This window comes from Microtus ochrogaster (genome assembly GCF_000317375.1).
Source record: "Microtus ochrogaster isolate Prairie Vole_2 chromosome 14 unlocalized genomic scaffold, MicOch1.0 chr14_random_1, whole genome shotgun sequence".
In the NCBI taxonomy this organism is placed as follows: domain Eukaryota; kingdom Metazoa; phylum Chordata; class Mammalia; order Rodentia; family Cricetidae; genus Microtus; species Microtus ochrogaster.
In genome coordinates, this window is record NW_004949096.1 from 34,208,552 (window position 1) to 34,228,186 (window position 19,635).

Sequence of the window (19,635 nt, forward strand, 5' to 3'; positions counted from 1 at the left end):
GACTGTCTACACCCACACCTGCTCACCCTCCTGACTGTCTACACCCACACTTGCTCACCCTCCCCTGACTGTCTACACCCACACCTGCTCACCTGAGTCTCCTCTTCCCCACCTACTTATCTGGCCTTTGCTTCTGTGCTTAGGCAGCCACACTTTTAGATGCCAACTATCAACTCTGCTTCTTCTTCCTAAGTCACTGCTTCTCTTCAACAGGTAAACTCGGGAAGTGCATTTATATATTCAGTTTAGTAATTAACAAAGTTACACATTAATCCTATCTGTTTACTGGATTATCAGCCCCTGACAATGAGCCTCTGATCGTTCTGTTTTCCAGCCTCTTACCTCCACTATTTAGTGAACACGTTTGGTAGTTATTCGGTCAAAATCAGAGGGATGAATGGGTGAATGGGCACACATAGATCTAGGGGAATCATACTGAGAATAAAGGGAAACCGCAACCAAACACATCCTAGCTAAATAATGCTTGGGAATAAATTCACTTTTCGAAAAGCAGTGAAAAACTCCTACTTGATTTCTGCACAAATCAGACTGACCTTGCTGCAAAACTCTGGGTGGCTACTTAATGTAGCAGATAGAACCTCCCTGCTGGATGTGCTGGGCATGAATAGAATCTTTCTCTGCTTTGTAGTTCTCTATCCCTTGTACCTTATATATCAATTCCCTCAAATCAAGAAAAGAATCAATAAAAAATAATCTGAAAAACATTCTTAAAAAGAAAACAACTGGCAAATAGTGTTCCCTACGTAAAAGATGATGAACAAGAACTCTTATGACAATCCCAGGAGTCCCAGGCACTCGGAAGATCCTAATGTTTGAGATGTTACTACAAATGATGGCTCCAGCCTCCAAAGTGTTAACGACCTGCTATGTAACACTTGTCCACCCTCTCAGCCATCCGCCTTCCAAAGATACCGTGCAGGTCAACGCACATAAAATACAGTGTTCGGCCAGTGAGGCTTTCCTCTCAGTGGCAACCCGCAGACAGTTAGGACAGAGAGCTGTCCTCACCTTCCTGGGAGACGGTCTCCTGAGGCAAGTCACTGGTGAGGTCCAAATGCGCTTCTGTTGGCTCCTCGGCTCCCAAAACGCTGTGTTCCACAGTCAGACGTCCCTTCTTCTCCTCTCTTTCTTTCAGAATAACCTGAAAGCCATTGCACAGTTCCTCAGTTACTGCTCACTCCTCAACTAGGTGTGAACTATTTCAATGGCACGGCCAAGAGGGCTTCAGTTGGCTGCATTATCTGACCTGCACAAATGTGACTGTTACTTTAGAAACTGCTAATGGAAGGGGATGCTGTACAGAGAACACAGGGAGAGTGTGCTAAGAGTGCACAGCCAGACACACTGCACCTGCTTCCATCTCCAATAAAGGGAAGCAGGATGCTGGGAGAAAACAAACACCCCACACTGCCTCAATCTTGAAACCCTAGGTGATCAAGGAGGATTTCCCAAACAGTGACTAACTGTAAGTTTAGAAACCAACTCATACAATTCATGTGATTTACACTCTATTGTTTTCAACCATTCGGGAATGAATTGCCCTACTCTGACCCTATTAGACCAAAGCAGATACTATCACCAACTTATGGCTAAGGAAGATAGAGGTAAAAATGTGGGCCTAAAGCTGCTCTCCTACATACAGAGCAAACACCGAGGCTATAAGGTGTAGGGCTAGCAAGCTGGAGGCAGAGTGCCTGTCTCAGGTATATTAGGTCTCAGGTCAGACCTCCAGCACTGAAAAGAGATGAGAAGGAGAAAGGGGGGCATAACTAAGGAGATGGTTCAATGGTTAAACTGCTTGCTGCACACGCTTACAAGTGAAGTTCGGATCTCCAGAACACACAAAAATGCCAGGTGGGTATGGCAGATCACCCAAGAATCAGGGCCCAGGAGGCTGAGATGTGGTTCCTGAAGCAAGCTGGCTGGCCAAACTCACCATATCGGTGAGCTGTGGGTTCAACTGAGATACCATTCCTCAAAGAACAGGGAAGAACAAGGTCAAGAACAGTTGAGAAAACTCGGCCATGAACCTTAGGCTTCTACATGCAGGCCTCCACACAGGCATGCCAACATATGCATGCCCACACATACACTTAAGAGGAAAAAATGCAAAGGGAAGACAGATCTGAGCTTCTAATCTCTAAGGATTTAGTGTTTGGGATATGAAATGTTTGGCTGCTTACTTTCTCACCCTTATAGAAACCTTCACTTTGTAGGACCTTCTTACACAAGACAACTGCCATACAATGCTGGTCTGAATTAACCAGTCACACATAGCCGTGTATTAGGAATATATTACAATATCTGCTTCCTAAAACACAACTAATTTTGCAAAGAAATAAAAAGTAAATGCTTAATTATCCTATAAAAGAGACATCTCTAGATTGGGGGTTACCTTTTTGAGTGCTGTGGGTCGTTTTAGCTTTGCAATGTCCTTCTCTTTTCCTTTCTTTGCTTTGGAGGAAGTAATGTCCAGAGAATTAGAGGACGTCAAACAGGGCTGACTTTTGGTTAAAGGCTTTCTGGTGGCAGAGTCTTTCGTGTGAAAAGCAGCTGTGGTGGTGACTGCAAACAAACAAGAACACATTAGCTTCACTACTGCAGCCACATCCATACACCGGGACAACTTCTAGTATTAAATCTTCAAAAATCACAAGCATTGTCTCCCCAGGACAAAAAAGACATCATAGTATCAGGCTCAGCAGAGTCCCTCAGACACACCTTCTTCCCGAGTCTTCAACCTCCCTAAGATTAGGAAGTAAGTCCGTGCAGTCAGCTGACCGAGAGGTCTCAAGCAAGCTTGAACTGTTAGTTCAACTCCACTTCAGCAACCAACATGCACATTCTCTGCAGCTGCTCCCAGTTAGACTGGCCCACCTTTGGTGTGCTCACTCCTACAGACTTGGCTACTCATCCTTACGTACTCCTGCAGTCTGTCTATGGCTCCTCTTTAGCTGAGAGTCAGGAAGGAAATTCTCTCACCCACTCTCACTGCTACTCAGCACCGGCTACACCCCTGCTCATACCCTGTCTTTAACCCTGATCTTTCAACGTTTCTAAGCCTCCAATCTCAACCCCTTCACTCTAGAAGAATGTTCCTGTCACTTTCTTGAGAAGACGTTGCTCAAGTTACAAAAAACATCCAAAAGGAGGGGGCAGATATCCTTACAAATGTCCAAGGCCCACTAACAAACTCGGCCCATGTCACCTTAGTTCCTCTAGTACCTTGTGCTGATCCTTTTCATACTCATTTCCTCCACCCCCAAGCTGTGTTCTCTGATCCACCCCCCTTCTATCTAAAAGAAAAGAGGGGGTGGGAGGCAAACACACCTCAACTGGCTTGCCTTCAGCCTAAGGCACTCTTACTGCCCAATCTCTACCAGTGAGATGTCTCAGCATCATTCTGATATCATTTTTTTCCAAACTACTAGCATCTGATTTTGGCCATATTCACTGTATTTTAAGTACTACTGTCAAGACCCAATAGAAGCCAGACAGTGGTGGTGCACACCTTTTTTAAATCCCAGCACTCAGAAGGCAGAAGAAGGCAGATCTGAGTTAAGAGGCCAGCCTGGTCTTCAGTGCATGTTCCAGGACAGTCAGGACTACACAGAAAAAACCTGTCTCAATGCCCCTCCCCAAGGATCCAACAGAACCATTTGCAGTTGCCAAATACAATTTTCCAATCTTCAAAAATTCTTCCTGGGACACCATTCACTCATGTTTATATGTGTGGCTCCCTAAAATCCAGTCACTCCACGGGCTTTCTCCTCACTTTAAATGCACTGACTTCTAATCTGAACTACACATGCATAAACACATGACAAAAGGGGTCTCCAAGGCCTCGACTGCTAGCATTTCAAGTTCAAAGCCACTGTCAACTCTCCTCATGTCACTGTGGTATCCTTGCAGCCCTCTTCACTAAGCCAGAGAGCACAGGTAGGGTGCTGTATAGGTGAGAGTGCACCTGCACGTGTGTGCACGCCCACAGGTGAAGACCAGATGTCGGTGCAATCACTCTTGCCCCGAGATTTTAAGACATGGTCTCCCAGGGAACCTGCAGCTCACCAGTTCAGCTACACTAGCTAGATAATGAGCTTCCAGGATCTGCGGGCTCTACGGGCTCTGCCTCTAGCAGCAGGATATAGGCATTGCTGTCCATGCCAGGCTTTAGATGGTACCATGGATCCAAATGCAGGCCTCATGCTCACACGACACGTACTTTACTGATGAATGATGAAGCCATCTCTGTAACACCCTGGAGCTGTCTTTGGCCTGTCTCTAAATCCTGCTATTCCTTGCTCCCATCAATTCCTTACAAATTTTTCACTCCCATAATTTCATTCTTTTCTTGAATTTTTCCAACTCTTTGTATCCAATACTCTCAAATAAAGATTGGTGATTGAAAGGAGTCTTGTTTCTATCTGCTATGAATCCTATCCATTCTCCAAAGCCCAATTCAAACCCCACCTTCCATGAAGTCACTTGTTAACCAGTATTTCTCTTCATCTATGCCATCAATCCCTCCCATACACAGGCTCACAGAACTCGCTGCATCTCTCCTGAGGTACTTCAGTTGATCAGTTATTCATGTGTGTCTCCTCTCCCACAGGGCTATAAACTTTTAAAAGGAGATTTATCTTATGTATACAAATGCTTTGCCTGGAGAGATGGATGTGTACCATGTGGATGCTAGGTGTCTATGTCAGAGTGCATTATATCCCCTGGATCTACAGCTATGAGTGGTTATGAGTTGCCACTTGAGTGCTGGGAACTAAACCCAGGTTCTCTGCAGCAAAAACAAGTGCCGACTAAGTCAGCTATGAGCTTCTTGAGTGGGCCTATCCTCACCATCTCTATAACCCCAACAGCTCCAGACAGCACATCCTAAGCACAGATATTCTGAGTTGTTTAACAACATTTTTAAAATATTTATTTATTTTATGTATATGAGTGCTCTACCTGCATGTATCCCTTTATGCCAGAAAGGGGCATCAGATCCCAGTATAGATGTTTCTGAGCCACCATGTGGTTGCTGAGAACTGAACTCAGGACCTCTGGAAGAGCAGTCAATGTTCTTAACCACTGAGCCATCTCTCTAGCTCTTAACATGTATTAAATCAACCAAAGTTATAGAGATGGAGATTTAGGTCAGTGGAAGAACACTTGCCTGGTATGCATAAGACCTTCTATTCAAGCCCCAGCATTGCAAAAAAATACAAGGAAAAAAATATGGTGATTAGAGATTCAGTTCAATGGTAGTGTTTGTCTAGCCAAGCACAGGCTCTTGCTTAGACAAGCTTTAGTTCTCAGTAACTAAAGAAAAAAAAATATTTAAAATGACAAATGGCTAGGTATGGTGGCTGAAACCAGTAGTTCCAGCATCTGGGAAACTAAGGCAGTCTTATTTTAAAAAACAAAAACAGAAATAGCAACAACAAAAATTCCAACAATCAGAGGTTAATAACCTCTTCTTTGTAATAATGTTCATTAGTTCACTGAGTGATTATAACACAGGTTTTCTAAGTAGTATATATCTATCAGCTCATTTATTCCCCAAACAACCTTGAAGTAGGAATCTTCACTGCTCTGTTTTAATGTAGGGAATTAAAGTACAGGAAGATAAATACCTGCCTAAAGAAACAAATCAGAGAGCAGGAGGCCAAGCTCAGCAGTTTGACTAGAACCCAAGCTGTGAGCTGAATGAAAGGCCACTTCCTCTGCTGTATCCAGGGGAGGTGACTGCCACTCTTCACATCTCAGTAGCATGCAACTCTATGCATTCAGTGTCACCTCTACCAAGAGTCACTCAAAGCACAGGTCTCCACTACATGAGTGAGCAGCTACATGTTAGTATCTTGCACACAGATACAGCCACGTTCCTATCTTTTTACCTATTCAGCAATATTCCTGGAACTGGACAATCTGGGAACAGAACTGACAGAAAATTCTGCTTCTCACCATTAGTCCTTTTAATTCATGCCCGTCCCTTGTTTTTGCTATCCCTATCCCTCTAAAGGGAAAGGGGGGAGATCAAATAGTCTCTAAAACTGACAAGGTTGGTTACAAGAGAAACAGTTTCAGTGGCAAGCCATATCATTGTCTCATTTACATATATTAAACTATCAAAATTTGTCATTTAATTGGATACTTTCATAGTTAACAGAGCCAAATTAACCTGTGATTTTTTTTAATTTTATCCTTTGAAGAAAAACAAAACAAAAAATGGGGCCAGGGAAGACAGTAAGTGTCTGTACTACAAGCCTGATGACCTGAGTTCAGCTGATCCTCAGAAGCCATGGTGGAAGAAGACAGACTCCTGAAAGCATGCTAGGTGTGCACACCCATATTCCTTGTACCAGAGAGAGAGAGAGAGAGAGAGAATAATCAAGTGCAGAGTAGAGAGGGACAAAGAGATTACACAGCTATGCCCCACACTAAGGAATCACCTGGGTACGCCAGTGGTCTGGTGTTGGTGATCTGGCGTGCTTTCATTGCTTGCTGTTGCTTCTCCAGAGCAGCTAGCATGTCCCCTAAATCTAGCTGTACAGGGGTTTTATTCTTTTTTCCAGCTGCTTTTGATAAAGCTTCCTAAAAGGTAAATAAGAAATGATTCGTTTTTTTATGATTAGGAAAGTATGAGAAATTGTAATTACATTTGACATTCCTGTCCATCCCACCAAGCCCAGCAAACAATCACAACTGTGAATAAAATGACTATATACCTGCAATTTTTTCTGCTCCATACTTATTTCAGAGTATTCTTGTGCTGTGGCAAGGGCTGCAGCTAGTGCTTTCTTCTTTTGACTCTTGGCTCGTTTAGGAACTGACGTGGTAATGGGAATTGGAGTCTGAACTATATTGATGGGTGAGTTTTCAGGTAAATCATCTAACTATGAAGCAAGAGAGACATATCTGTTAGTCATCTCACAGACGTCAAACCATAAGGAAAGACAAAGCCAACTGAGGCAGGTGCTGCAGGACTAAGGGCCATAAAGAGTAGGGTGAGAGGCGGACCATTTTAGAATGTGGTACTCGTCTGGGGGAAATTTCTATATAAGCTGTACGCTGTACGACAGTATTGACTGTTTTCTCATTTAGAAACACAACAGCAGATTTCCTAGAAACTACTTTTGTTTAGGAAAAGAAACAGTAAGGCTCAGCGGGTACAGGAGTCTGCGGCCAAGATTGAAAACCTGGGTTCCCTGTGACATCCATGGACAGAAAACAAGTTGTCCTCTATCTCCCTCAAGCACGCCATGCTCCCAGCCACCCATATATGCACATAAACTTGAGTACAACTGCAGTAAGGGTTCTCAGGTGCTGAGAGTAAACACTAACATAGAATCCCCACACCATGTGTCCTGTGTCCTTCCCACCAATCTCAAGACTTCCTTCCACATAGCTAAGTTCAAAAGGTGTTCTATTTTTCTTATAATTTTGAAAGGAGTTACTTACTACTTTTGAAGGAAGTTTCTGCTGAATATTCTCATCTTTAGAATTTCCATTCTCACTTAGTTCTTGAAACCCATCTTCATCCTGAAATAGTTTGCCTGATGTCAGTGAAAATGTTCAGAACCCTACAAAGGAGTGTGTGTGTCCATGCCTGCATGTCTGTGTGAGGTGTGTGCTTGGTGTGTGTGTGTATGGGTGTGCAAGTGTGCATGCCTGCATGTGGGGGGTGTGCTCGGTGTATGTAGGGGGATACATGGACATGTGTTTGTATGGATGTGCGCATGTCTGCATGTGGGGATGTGCTCAGTGCATGTGTGGGGGGATGCGCTCAGTGCATGTGTGGGGGGATGCATGCACGTGTGTGTGTGTGTGATGTGAGCATGTCTACATGTGGGAGTGTGCTTAGTGTATGTGTGGGTGGGATGCATACACATGTGAATGTGTGTGTGGATGGGTGTGTGCATGCCTGCATGTGAGGGGGTCCTGGTGTATGTAGGTGGGGGTGCATGCATGTGTGGTGTGTGTGTGTGGACTCATACATGTGAACACATGTGTTTGCTGCACATCAAACCAAGAGCCTTACTTATGCTAGGTAACTACTCTATTAATGAGCAACCTACCCAACATAGAAACCTTTTATGCTTGACATTCTGAAAGGTAGGAAAATAGTGTATATTTTATCCTACTGTTGAACTATTCTAAATCAGTCTTTAAAAGGAAATGTTATTTCTCCCATGCTAAACCTATTTTTGATTCAAGCATGAAGTCATATCACATCTGTACGTCCTTTAAATTTCTGAAACCCCTTTTGCATTCTTATACTAATTATATCCTAAGACAGGATATAGGTAACTGAAAAGAATTCAAACTGGATTTATCACATTCAGATAATTTGGAGATTTTAAGTAGTTTAGTATTCATTTTTAAAATGTATTCTATTTCCTATTACATACAATTTGAAAAATAATGTTTAAAATACTTTTACAATGTTTTTATTCAAATTAATTTCTTAGTCAATATTCTTTTGATTGTGTGGAAACAATCATACAAGTGTGCTTATAACAAATTATCATATTTATATTTGAACTATTCTTCTGAGATTACAATGAACTTTTGTTAAAAGGAAGGAATAGAAGTAATAGTTTATCAGTCCCAAAAATATTGAACTTGTATAAAATCCACAAGTAAGAAAAGAAAGACTGCTTAACCCGGACTTATGAAAATGTTGCACAAAGCCCCATTCCTGAGAAGGTTGAGGTCTTGAGAGTGGGGCGGGGAGGGACTTGCTCGGGAGAGTGCTCACTCTGCAAGCATGAGGAGCTGATTTGATCCCCAGAACCTAAGTAAAAATAGCTGCACAGTGGCAGGCACTGAGAGAGCCCAGTGCTGAACTGTGAAGACAGGCAGATCCAGGAGGCTCATGGGCCAGTCTGCCTTGCTTTATCACTGAACTCCCTGCTAATGAGGAATCTTCAAAAAATATCAGTGTGGACGGTATCTGAGGGACAAGGCTGTCTTCTGGCTTCTACGTGCCCACAAACAGGAACCACACACAGAGCTAACAATGAAACAAACAAACATGGTATTGAACCCAGGGATTCAAGCAAAGCCCCAACTCAAGTCTTCCTCCAGGCAGACAGCACTATACCCAGCTAGTATTTTAAGTTTAATCACCTGTGTAAACAGAAAACAACAGGGGCTGATGGGCTAGGTCAGCATCAGAATGCTAGCTCAGCAAGCACAAAGCCCTGAGTTCTAGCCTCATTTAAACTGTGTCAGTCATTGGCACATAACTTTCGTCCCAGCACTCAGGAGGAAGAGGCAGGTGGATCTCTGTGATTGCAAGACTAGCCTTGTCTACATAGAGACTTCCAGAACAGCCAGGGCTACACAGAGACCCCCTGTCACTTAAAAGGAAAAAAAGGGGGGGTGGGGATGCTGTCTTCCTAGAAACTATTACCAAAGTTGCAGTCCTTTTCAATATTAACAGAAAATCATTTATTCTAATATTATCTACCAAGAATTTAAATTTCCTAATGTTTGTTTTGTTTTCTTGAGACATGTTCTCACACTACAGTGCATGCTAAGAGGCTTAAGGCAATCCTCCCTTCTCAGCTCTGGAGAGCTAGGATTACAGGTTTAAACCACCATACCTGGCTCATGGTTTCCAGATTTTAACTGATGTTAATATAAGCTTCTTAGAACCTTTTTTATTTATGAAGTCAGTGAGTACCTGTCCAGTTAAGGGTGGCAACTGTTTCTGGCAGAGTAGGTCAGACACACTCAGCTACTGTGGGACATCATTCAGCTTAGTTAACATACTAATCCCTGTCCTCTAATATCAAGACTTCCAGTTTAGGCCGGGCGATGGTGGCGCACGCCTTTAATCCCAGCACTCGGGAGGCAGAGGCAGGCGGATCTCTGTGAGTTCGAGACCAGCCTGGTCTACAGAGCTAGTTCCAGGACAGGCTCCAAAGCCACAGAGAAACCCTGTCTCAAAAAAACCAAAAAAAAAAAAAAAAAAAAGACTTCCAGTTTAATACACATCTAACAACCCACTTTATAAAAATCTATGCTCTAACTGAAGTGAGCTGCACAAAAGAATTACCAAGAATGGCTGGAACAACAACAAACTTCTTCTTTAAGATCCACCCAAAGTTGCTTATTCTGTGTTCTAGTCCAACCACAGCAAACTGTTTGTAAGGTATGTTCACATCTGTATCTCCCACCACACAGCACCTCCTGTTACAGTCCCGGCTGGAACCAAAGCTAGCTAGCTGAACAAACACTAGAAACAGTGACTTAGGATGTATGTGCTGGGAAAGCCAAGAAAACAGCTGTTTTTCTTTTTTTCTCCAAGATTCTCCTGAATAGGAGCAGAAATTATCTTGATTAAATTATTCAAATCTGAAAGTTAACATACCCAATGCTGACAAAAGCAGCTTCTAATCCACACACCACTCAAAACAGAAATTAATAAAGGGGATGTTAGCTTACATAAATACAATCAAGACAAAAACGAGACAGTAAGTCATTTATAATCTGACAGAGTAACATGTTAAGTCTCGAACATTATTTATAACATAATTACATACCTAATTAATTTCTTATGAAGACTTTTTGTAGAATAGTTTAAAAATAAAATTTGAAAAAGTTACCTCAAAATATAAAGAGTCAGAATTTAGGTCCCTTCTGTGAGACTGAGCAGAGTTTAGGTGCTTATTGTCTTGTCTCTTTTGCAAACTCTGTCTTCTTTCTGAGGAAGTACTGTGTCCTCGGCATCTGAATCCAGCCTAAGAAACCCCAGAGGAAAGAAAATATCATTTCCAAGTAACTTTGTCATTGAAGTACAGCAAACTTGTAAAGGAGCACAAAGAAGTGTGTGACCCAAGGAACTTCCATAAAGCACAGCTTATCTTAACAGCTAAAGCTTCCAGAACAACCAACAGTAAGGTGTACTGTCTTCTGCCCCCAAAACTGAACACTGTTGTCAGGCCTGACAAGCCTAAGCTCCAGGAGGAGAACAGATGCACTGATGCATCAGAGCACTCATTAGCCGGTGAGAAGTGTGGGCTGCTAGTAAATCATTACCTGAAAAAATCTCCAGGGACCCTGCTCAGTGGAAAGAGCCAACCCTGAAAGGATTACAAGAACAAGGAGCGATAGGAGAACCAAAAACTTAAGGTTATCCTTGGTCACCCTAAACTAAAACAGCAATCCTAGAGATAATTTTTCTTAGCAATATCTTATTAGAGCCTTTGCCTTCAGGAAATGAGCTGAAGCGGCAAGGGCAGAGGCCTATAACCCCAGCACTAGAGAGGGAGAGGCAGGACTGCACAGTCAGGGCCGACCGGGGCTGAAATATGAACAGTGCCAGGTAGCTGAGCTACAATGCAAGATTCTCAGTCATTAACAAAGAACCCTACCACCAAAAACAAAAAACAGAGAAGAAAAAAAATTAAAGGAAATGGAACTTTATCCAATTACATAAAGTATTATTCTCCTGTTACCTAAACAAGAGCTGTTTCTATGCCCCCAAATCCATGTGGCGAGTCCTGAGCCCTGGGAGACAGGGACTTCTGGAAGTGATTAGGTCACAAGAACAGAACAGTATGGATGGGATTTATGAAGCCTATAAAAGGGACCCAGGACTCTCAGATGCTCTTCCCTTAAGGGAACAGTGAGAATCCTTCACCAGACCGCCAACTTCCTGTACCTTGACTTTGGTTTACTACACCTTTCTGCTCATAAGCATCAAGTCTATGGTGCTTTTTCATAGTAACACACAGATTCAGACATCTTACTAATAAGTCTGCAAAACATTTCGCTGTAAGAGGGCAAAGAAAAGGCATGGTGAGCATCCTAAGAACTTCAAGATACTTCTCTTAAGAACCTATGTCAGCTGACGTTAAACGCCCCCTCAGAAGAAATTAAGAGACATGAGAAGTTCCTCTCTGCTGACACCCACCTCAAAATTCTAACAGGAAACAACGTGAGCCAGTCAGGAGATTAAGGACAAAAGCTTCTGAAATCAACATGCAGACCTACGCCTGGTCATTCCCATGCTTGCTGCTATGAACCAGTTAGTATGTATGTATTGGTGGTGTCAAAAATATCTAACAGTTTTTCTTTAAAAAAATAAATGCAACTTGATACTTATAGGTGGAGACAAAAAGTACCAGGATTGCCAAGAATGGTGATTAATACCTTTGATGCCAACACTAAGGAGGCAGAGGCAAACAGATTTCTGTGAATTTGAGGCCAGTATGGTCTACAAAGTGAGTTTCAGGCCAGCCAAGGTTACACAGAGAGACCCTGTCATCAATAATAAATGAACAAACAAAGAAAAAAGAAAAAAAGTGCTAACAACTTAAAACTTTCAAACTAAGTTTCCACAAGGTCCATGAGACGCAAGTATTCCAATAACTTCTGAACAAATTAATAACCTCATGATAACTGAATGCTTCCTGTCAGTTCTCCTAAGTAAGTGTTGTTGATGGAAAGTGAGCATATGAACCAGACATGGTGGTAGCATATGTCTGCAGTCCTAGCATTCAGGAAGCAGAGGCAGGAAGATCACCTCAAGTTTAAAGACAGCCTGGTCTACATAGCTAGTTCCAGGCTGGATGGCTACAGGGTGGGATTCTGCCTCAAAAGACAGAAGCATAAGGAATAAAACAAAAACAGAGGGACAAAAAAGAGGAAAGAGATCAAGAGTCAAGCTGGGTATGACGGCATACTTGTAGCTCCAGTTCTTGGGAGGTTGAGGTAGAAGATTTCAAGTTCAAGGCTTGACTAGATTACATAACAAGACCTGGTCTCAAAATAAATCAAAGTAAAAAGAAATAGTTCTAGAGTCAAAATGTAAACAGAGACATGACCAAACAAGTTCACAGAAAAACAAACACACAGAACTCAAAACATGGAGATGCTCAACTACACTGAAACCTTTTGAAAATCGAATTAACATGCTAATTAATTGTTTTGGATATTGTCCCCCTCAAGTGCTCCTATTTCAGAACTTGGTTCCTGGAGGCCTTGGTGGCATTGGGAAGTGTGGAACTTTCAGAAGGTGGGCCCAGGGCTGTGGGAAGACCTCAGGCATTAAGCACTTGCTTGTCATACACCAGGACCTGAGTTCGATTGCCAGAATCCATTTTTAAAAGCCAGGCGTGGTGGCATGCATTTCTAATCCTACTGCTGGGAGGCAGAGCCAGGTGGATGTCTGGAGCAGGCTGGCCAGTTGGTAAGATCTACGCTGTCTGATCCCTAGGTCTCTTTCCCTGACTTTCTATACGTGGTTTCATCCCCTCTCCTCACTAAAACACTCCCATCACAAGCTAGGAGACTTCACCAGGGCTTGCATCATGCTGTTTGGACTTCTGATCTCCAAAACTAGAAATTAAATAAAGCATTTATCTCTGTAAATTTGGCTTGCCCAAGTGTCTTGTAATAGTGATAAAAAGCTAACAAAAACATAACAGAAATCAAAAATCCTGAAGCACTCTATCATTCCTCCCTTACTCCTTGATTTTCCTTTCTTCTTTTTTGTATTTTAAATATTTAGTCTTCATGTGTAGAATATACACATTTGTTTGGGTAGGTATATGTGCATCTGTGTACAGAGGTCAGACAAAGAAGTTAGGTGGCCCATTTGTCATGCTCATATTACTCCCTTGAGACAGGGTCTTTCGGTGAGTTCACAGCTAGGCTGGTGGCCAGTAAGCTGCAGCAATCCTCTTGTTTCTGCCCCCAGAGTGTCAGGGTTACAGGCAAGCATGTCCACACCTAACATTTTACATAGGTGGTGGAAACGTAATCTTAGGTCCTCAAGCCTGCACAGCAAGCACGCCTACCCACTCAGCCTACTCTCCAGTCCTAGCTATAAGCAATGAGTAAAAGTATTTGCTGCATTGGGTGTGAGGCAGGGGGACCTCTGTGAGTTTGAGGCCAGCTTAGTCTACAGTGAGTTCTTGGACAGCCAGGGATACACAGAGAAACCCTATGTAGGAAAAAAAAAGTGGTTTGGTGCTTTGAAAATCTAGATCACTATGCATCAAAGTTAAGTCGCTGATAAAAATTTCTCGAAACATTGCACCATAGAAACTTAGCACAAGGACTGGTGAGAGAATGCAGCAGCTAGAGGAGCTGTGAAGCCTGGTTAACAGTGCCTGACCCCTGGAACCCAGGAGAAGCCTGGTTAACCGTGCCTAACCCCTAAGTTATCTGCGACCTACAACACACACACACACACACACACACACACACACACACACACACACACACACTCACACAGGGAATAACAACTAGTATAAAATATAGGTCAATATTTTCTGTTGGATTTACCTTCTAAAAGCCTTTTAAAGTCTAGAAAATAATTAGAAATTGCAAAAGGGCATAATGTTTTGACTTAAAAAGGGAGTTGGTATTTGGGGAAAAGCAAGTATATACATAAGGAAACTACTGGGACAACAAAACATAGTAGTAGTCAGACCAACACACTGCCAAAATCTGGCTCTAATACTTTAAGAATGAAGAAAGATACAAAATAAACAATTCTACTAGGTGGAGTGGCTCATGCCAACACCTGGGAGACTTAAGGTGGGGGTCACAAGTTCAGAGCAGCCGGGCCTGCCCAGTAAGCTCCAGGCTAGGCTCAGCTCTGGAGAAGACCCCTCTCAAAGCAAGTAAAATACACTTACTGCTTAGCTTCTCCCCCCTCCCCCCCAGTTATCAGGTAGAGAGAAAGCCTTTACAATGTTTTTCATCTCAGGGATATTTCCTTTAGTGGAAGCAGTCACAAAATAAACAACAGCAAAAACCAGGCCAGGACCAAGACCAGGAACCTGGCAAACCTGGCGATCTCAATTTCAACAGAAAAACTCAGTAAACATTTTGTAGGTTTTGTCTAATCTTTATCATAAAAAAAGCTAAAGCTAGATTGCCTCACAAGCCTGGGACCAAAAATGGCCAGGTTTTGCAGAAACACAGGGAAGGGGCAATACTATTGGTTGTCCAACAGCACATAGAGCCTAAGTCAAGAAGTTATCTGAAGAAGTATTGGTCTCAGGGAGGCCAAGAGTAGGCAGCAGCTGGTATACATAATTCGTTATCTTGGTCTATTCATATTTACAAGACAGCTTTCATTCCTTACTTAGACATAAAGAATCTGGAGAGTCTACCAAAAATAAAAAGGAGAAATAATGGCCAATAAACAATTCCCTATTTGATAGCTAACCAACACAGGAAGATAGAGCTGCTGTTAGAGCATAGCTGTGCACAGCCCCACTCTGCATGGCTATCAGAAACTGCTCAGTCAAGCCACACTGTGGCACCAGGTAGCCATCAATGTGACAATGCCACTAGCATAGAAGAATGTTAATAAGTCGCATTGAAATACCCATGGCTGAGGAGATGGCTCAGCAGGCAAAGTTGTTTGCTAGCAAGCCTGATGACCAGAGATTGATCCTAATCTCACACTCACAAAATAAACAAATACATGTTTAGACATTTACAGACTCCTATAGTCCTTAAGTTCAAACAACCATTTTTAAGAGAAGGTTCCAGTTTTTGAAATGGAAGGAAACAGACACAGCCGGTGAAAGAGCAGGTGTGGAGTGTAGTTTTCTAACATGATACCCTCACAGACACAAAGTAGAAAGGCGGTACCGTTTACACCCACATTTTCACCGCCTTCTCTCAACACATTGTCGTTTCACTAGTCACACTGTATTTGCTACGGCATTTAAAAAGTTTAGGATATGAGAGTTCCCTGTGTCATGTAAATGCACACATGTTGTGTTTGTGTTGCTCCTCAGATGAGAGCCTCAGGTGCCTTCCTCAGCAGACAACACCTTTTTTAAAGACATCGCAAAGCAATTACTACAGAATCGTATGAATAGACCTCCCTCCGTCTCTTTACCTTACTGTTTCTAGACACAGTATCTCTCTGAACCTAAAGCTCACCAGTTTAGCTAGGCTGGCTGCCTTCCAAGGGCTCTGCAATTATAGATGTGCACTATAGCATGACAGTATTTTAAGTAGGGCTGGGGATCCAAAAGCAGATCCTAATGCTTTATCAACAGACCACACAGTAGCTCACATTTAGATAACTTTATGCACCTTTAAAACTTAAAAATAATGTGATTGCTAATTGCTATACCATTATTATGATAAATTTAACATCTATCTCACACCTAATCAAATGTCCAGCCTCATTCAAAGTACCTGTGAATTATTTCTTTGTTCAGTTTGCCTTCCCCCTCTAGAAAATGCTGGGTGTTTTTCCATCCAGGGTCTTTTCTGGGTTGCCTGGCAAGTTACTTTGGGCCAGTTGACACCACCTATAGCAAACATATAAAGATATTAAAGATTAGATTTTCTTATAAAGGAGGCAAAAAATCTGAACAACTGAATCACTCATTACAGACATGGAATTGTGCATTCTTAGTAAAACAAATATCATCCTGAAGAATGCTCAAGATCACATTTTCTCAACTTGTTTAGCAAAACTATATATGCTTTTAACTAACTTGAATCACTGGAGACTTATAGGTTTTGTTTATAGCACTAGTAAAAACGCCACACTTAAAAGGAATACTTGAAATGGAAGAAAATACAGAAAAAAAAAACACTGCAAAAAAATAAGCACCTGACTGGGCAGGTACACGCCTTTAATTCCAGAAGCAGAGGCAGGCGCATTTCTGTGAGTTCGAGGCCAGCCTGGTCTACCAGAGCTAGTTCTGGGACAGGCCCCAAAGCTATTGAGAAACCCTGTCTCGAAAAACCAATAAATAAATAAATAAATAAGTACCTGTACAGCCTGATGATTCCGCATGCTAAAAACATGAAACAAAAAGGATGGTTAGTTTCTAGTTAAGAGTCACCTTGCCATACTTTGCAAATGTTTCATAATTTAACCTAGTATTAAATGTATTTATTACTAACTTATAACAGTGTTTCATATTTTCATGAATAGCAAATACCATTAAGGACTGCTAAAAAGAAAAAAAATGGATCCTTCAGTTTCAGCAAAGAATACAATATACTACTGACAGTAGGACTAACAACAAACAAAAAGTCAAAGAAAGCGAAGAATTACACACGTTCACGGTCCCAGAATCAGGATTCCGCAGCGCTCCTGCCGCAGGCTGGTTATTGTGCTTGGGGCTACAGTAGCCACTGTCGCTGTCGATGTCAGCTTCGCTGGCCCCCTGCTCACTGGAGGACTCTGCAGCAGGATGGGATGCTCTCCTCCTCCTGCCTTTGGCTTTCCAGAGCATTGTGGCTGTGCTCTCTGAGAGAGACTTATTAGCAATGTCTGATGGGAAATCTACAAGGCAAGGCAAGTGGACAATTCTCTGTGATGACCAAATTTATACATTCCTGCTAAATTACTAAGGTTCTAATAAAATTAAAGTAACAGAGTCTAAAAACAGAAATATGTGACTCTTTTAAAAGATCACATAAAATACTAATTTATAGAACATAACATCATTATGAAAATAAAATATTTGTGTCATAAAATACTAAAATCACCAGCCACTTAAGAAGGAAAGCATCACGAGTCTCTCAAAGTCACCATACATGCCCCACCAGCCTACCTTCCTCTTCTGTTACCACTACCCTAGGTTTAGTTTTCACTCCCTTTTCTGTATAGACTTTCCATAGATTTCTGTATTCCTAAAAAAAAAGTCAGCTGGGCAGCGATGGTGCTGGCCTTTGATCCCAGTAGTTGGGAGGCAGAAGTAGGTGGCTCTCTGTGAGTTCTGTGAGGCCAGCCTGGTCTACAAAATGGGCTCTAGGATACTTCCATACCAGCTTTAAGATTCTGCTGCATGGCACTCCAGTTCATTAATGCCACTGCAGTACAAACTGCTTTTACAAGGACATACCAATGGACTCATCCTTTCTACCACTCACAGTACGCTTTGGCTGTTTGTGAGTTCAAGGCCAGCCTGGTCTGCAGAGCTGAGTTCCACGACTACATGGTTAGAGTAGCTCAAAATGAACAAACAACCCACTGTTAATTGGAAGCAGAGGTGCATAACAATCAAAATGTATGTTATGTGTCCATGAAACTGTCAAAGGAAGAACTCAATGAAAACTAAGTCTGAGACACATGACGGCAAACGTGTACACACGGAAGCTTCCGTAAGGCAAACGTGAATGAGTTGTACAGGACACAAAGATTCAAACTTGATCATACTAAACCAGTTTTGAAAATGGTTAAAACAACCTACATTCCAACAGCAGTATTATAGCAGGCCCAGTGATTCATACACACAGCAACTTGACACTGCCTCCTCAGCTGTAACTTGTGCCAATCTGCTGCATAGAAAAGGTGGCTTATTATGGGTTTTAATTTGTACTTTGCATTTAATAATGAGGCCAAGAATCTTTTCTGATGTTTTTAGCTATTAATGTTCTCCTTTTGTACAATTCTGATTAATTTTACTTTTAGGTTGACTTCTGAAAATTTTCCTCTGAGATGTCTATTTTAATTTCACAAATATTAAGACATTTCTAAAAAGCTTGTTACAGTCACCTGAATTCACAACTTTTCCTTCTTCTATAGTTCCATTAGTTCATAATTTTAAATAATAGATTTTATTACTTGTTGATTTCTGTGTATGTGTCTATGTGAGATGGAGTTACAGGCACTTGTGAGTCCCTAACATAGGTAATTAGAACCTGAACTCAGGTCCTTTGGGAAAGCAGCAATTGCTCTTCACTGCTGAGCCCTCTCCCTTCAATCCCTCCCTCACAACTGACGATACAATTTGGAGCTGTGTTGTTTAATAGTATGTCATTGTGTTACGACAAGTTCTCATAGTTTACTGCAAGATGGCTTCATATATTCTATGGAGGAGCACCCCATGTATTCATGAACTGTCACCTCTGACATCAGGAAGATTCTGGTATTTTTCTTGCACTATAATAAATTTACATCTCTTTCAAAGGAGAAGCTTCATGTGGACACACCCCCTATGGATTAACTGCATCAAAAGAAAGATCCCTAAAGCCAAAATTGTTCCAGCTCCCTTACCCCCAAGTTCCAAGGATAGTACACCAATTTTCTTACTCTTACTAATCTTTTCTCATTATGCACAGTAAAATAAATAAATAATAAGAAGCTTTCCCAAGCTTATAGTTTATTTTTTTTAATTAAAATTGTTAATTTTGGAAATGCTCCTCCTCTGCAGCCAGGCAGCCACAAAGGAGTGTCTGCATTCTCTTTGCTCACTGGCTTTCTTTCTCATTTAAGTCTTGGTCAATCTGCAGTCAATTGAATGGGGTATAAATTAGGGGCCTCCAATGTTATCCTTGTCATTTCCATGCATGTGTTTCTGGGTTGTTGTTTGATTCTTATATACTACATTGAAAGTATAAACCTGGAGAAAAACAGCAATGTGGGAAGGAATCTGTAAGGTGAAGATAGGGCACACTGGTGGGTGGGAGAAGATAACCATGGGAGTGAGGGCAACAGAATTCTCTGCATATATGAATGGAATTGTTAAAGAAGGAAGTCAATTAACTTAAAAAGCATTAAACAGCCGGGCGATGGTGGCGCACACCTTTAATCCCAGCACTCGGGAGGCAGAGGCAGGTGGATCTCTGTGAGTTCAAGGCCAGCCTGGTCTACAAGAGCTAGTTCCA

General features: G+C 42.0%; 1 protein-coding gene across 2 annotated transcripts in view; it reads right to left on the reverse strand.

Annotated features, from left to right (window-relative positions):
- Secisbp2l (SECIS binding protein 2 like) overlaps positions 1-19,635 on the reverse strand; it is a 50,173-nt gene that overhangs the window by 15,955 nt on the left and 14,583 nt on the right. Inside the window, exons 5-13 of one of the 2 annotated variants that reach the window (XM_005364401.2) lie at positions 17,082-17,308; positions 16,790-16,814; positions 16,204-16,319; positions 10,635-10,769; positions 7,480-7,560; positions 6,747-6,914; positions 6,471-6,612; positions 2,417-2,586; positions 1,030-1,162 (exon numbers count right to left, since the gene is read on the reverse strand). In XM_005364401.2, the coding sequence (XP_005364458.1) occupies positions 1,030-1,162; positions 2,417-2,586; positions 6,471-6,612; positions 6,747-6,914; positions 7,480-7,560; positions 10,635-10,769; positions 16,204-16,319; positions 16,790-16,814; positions 17,082-17,308 (1,197 nt within the window). The remainder of the gene's footprint in view (positions 1-1,029; positions 1,163-2,416; positions 2,587-6,470; positions 6,613-6,746; positions 6,915-7,479; positions 7,561-10,634; positions 10,770-16,203; positions 16,320-16,789; positions 16,815-17,081; positions 17,309-19,635) is intronic. The other variant, XM_026787702.1, reaches the window with a different exon arrangement.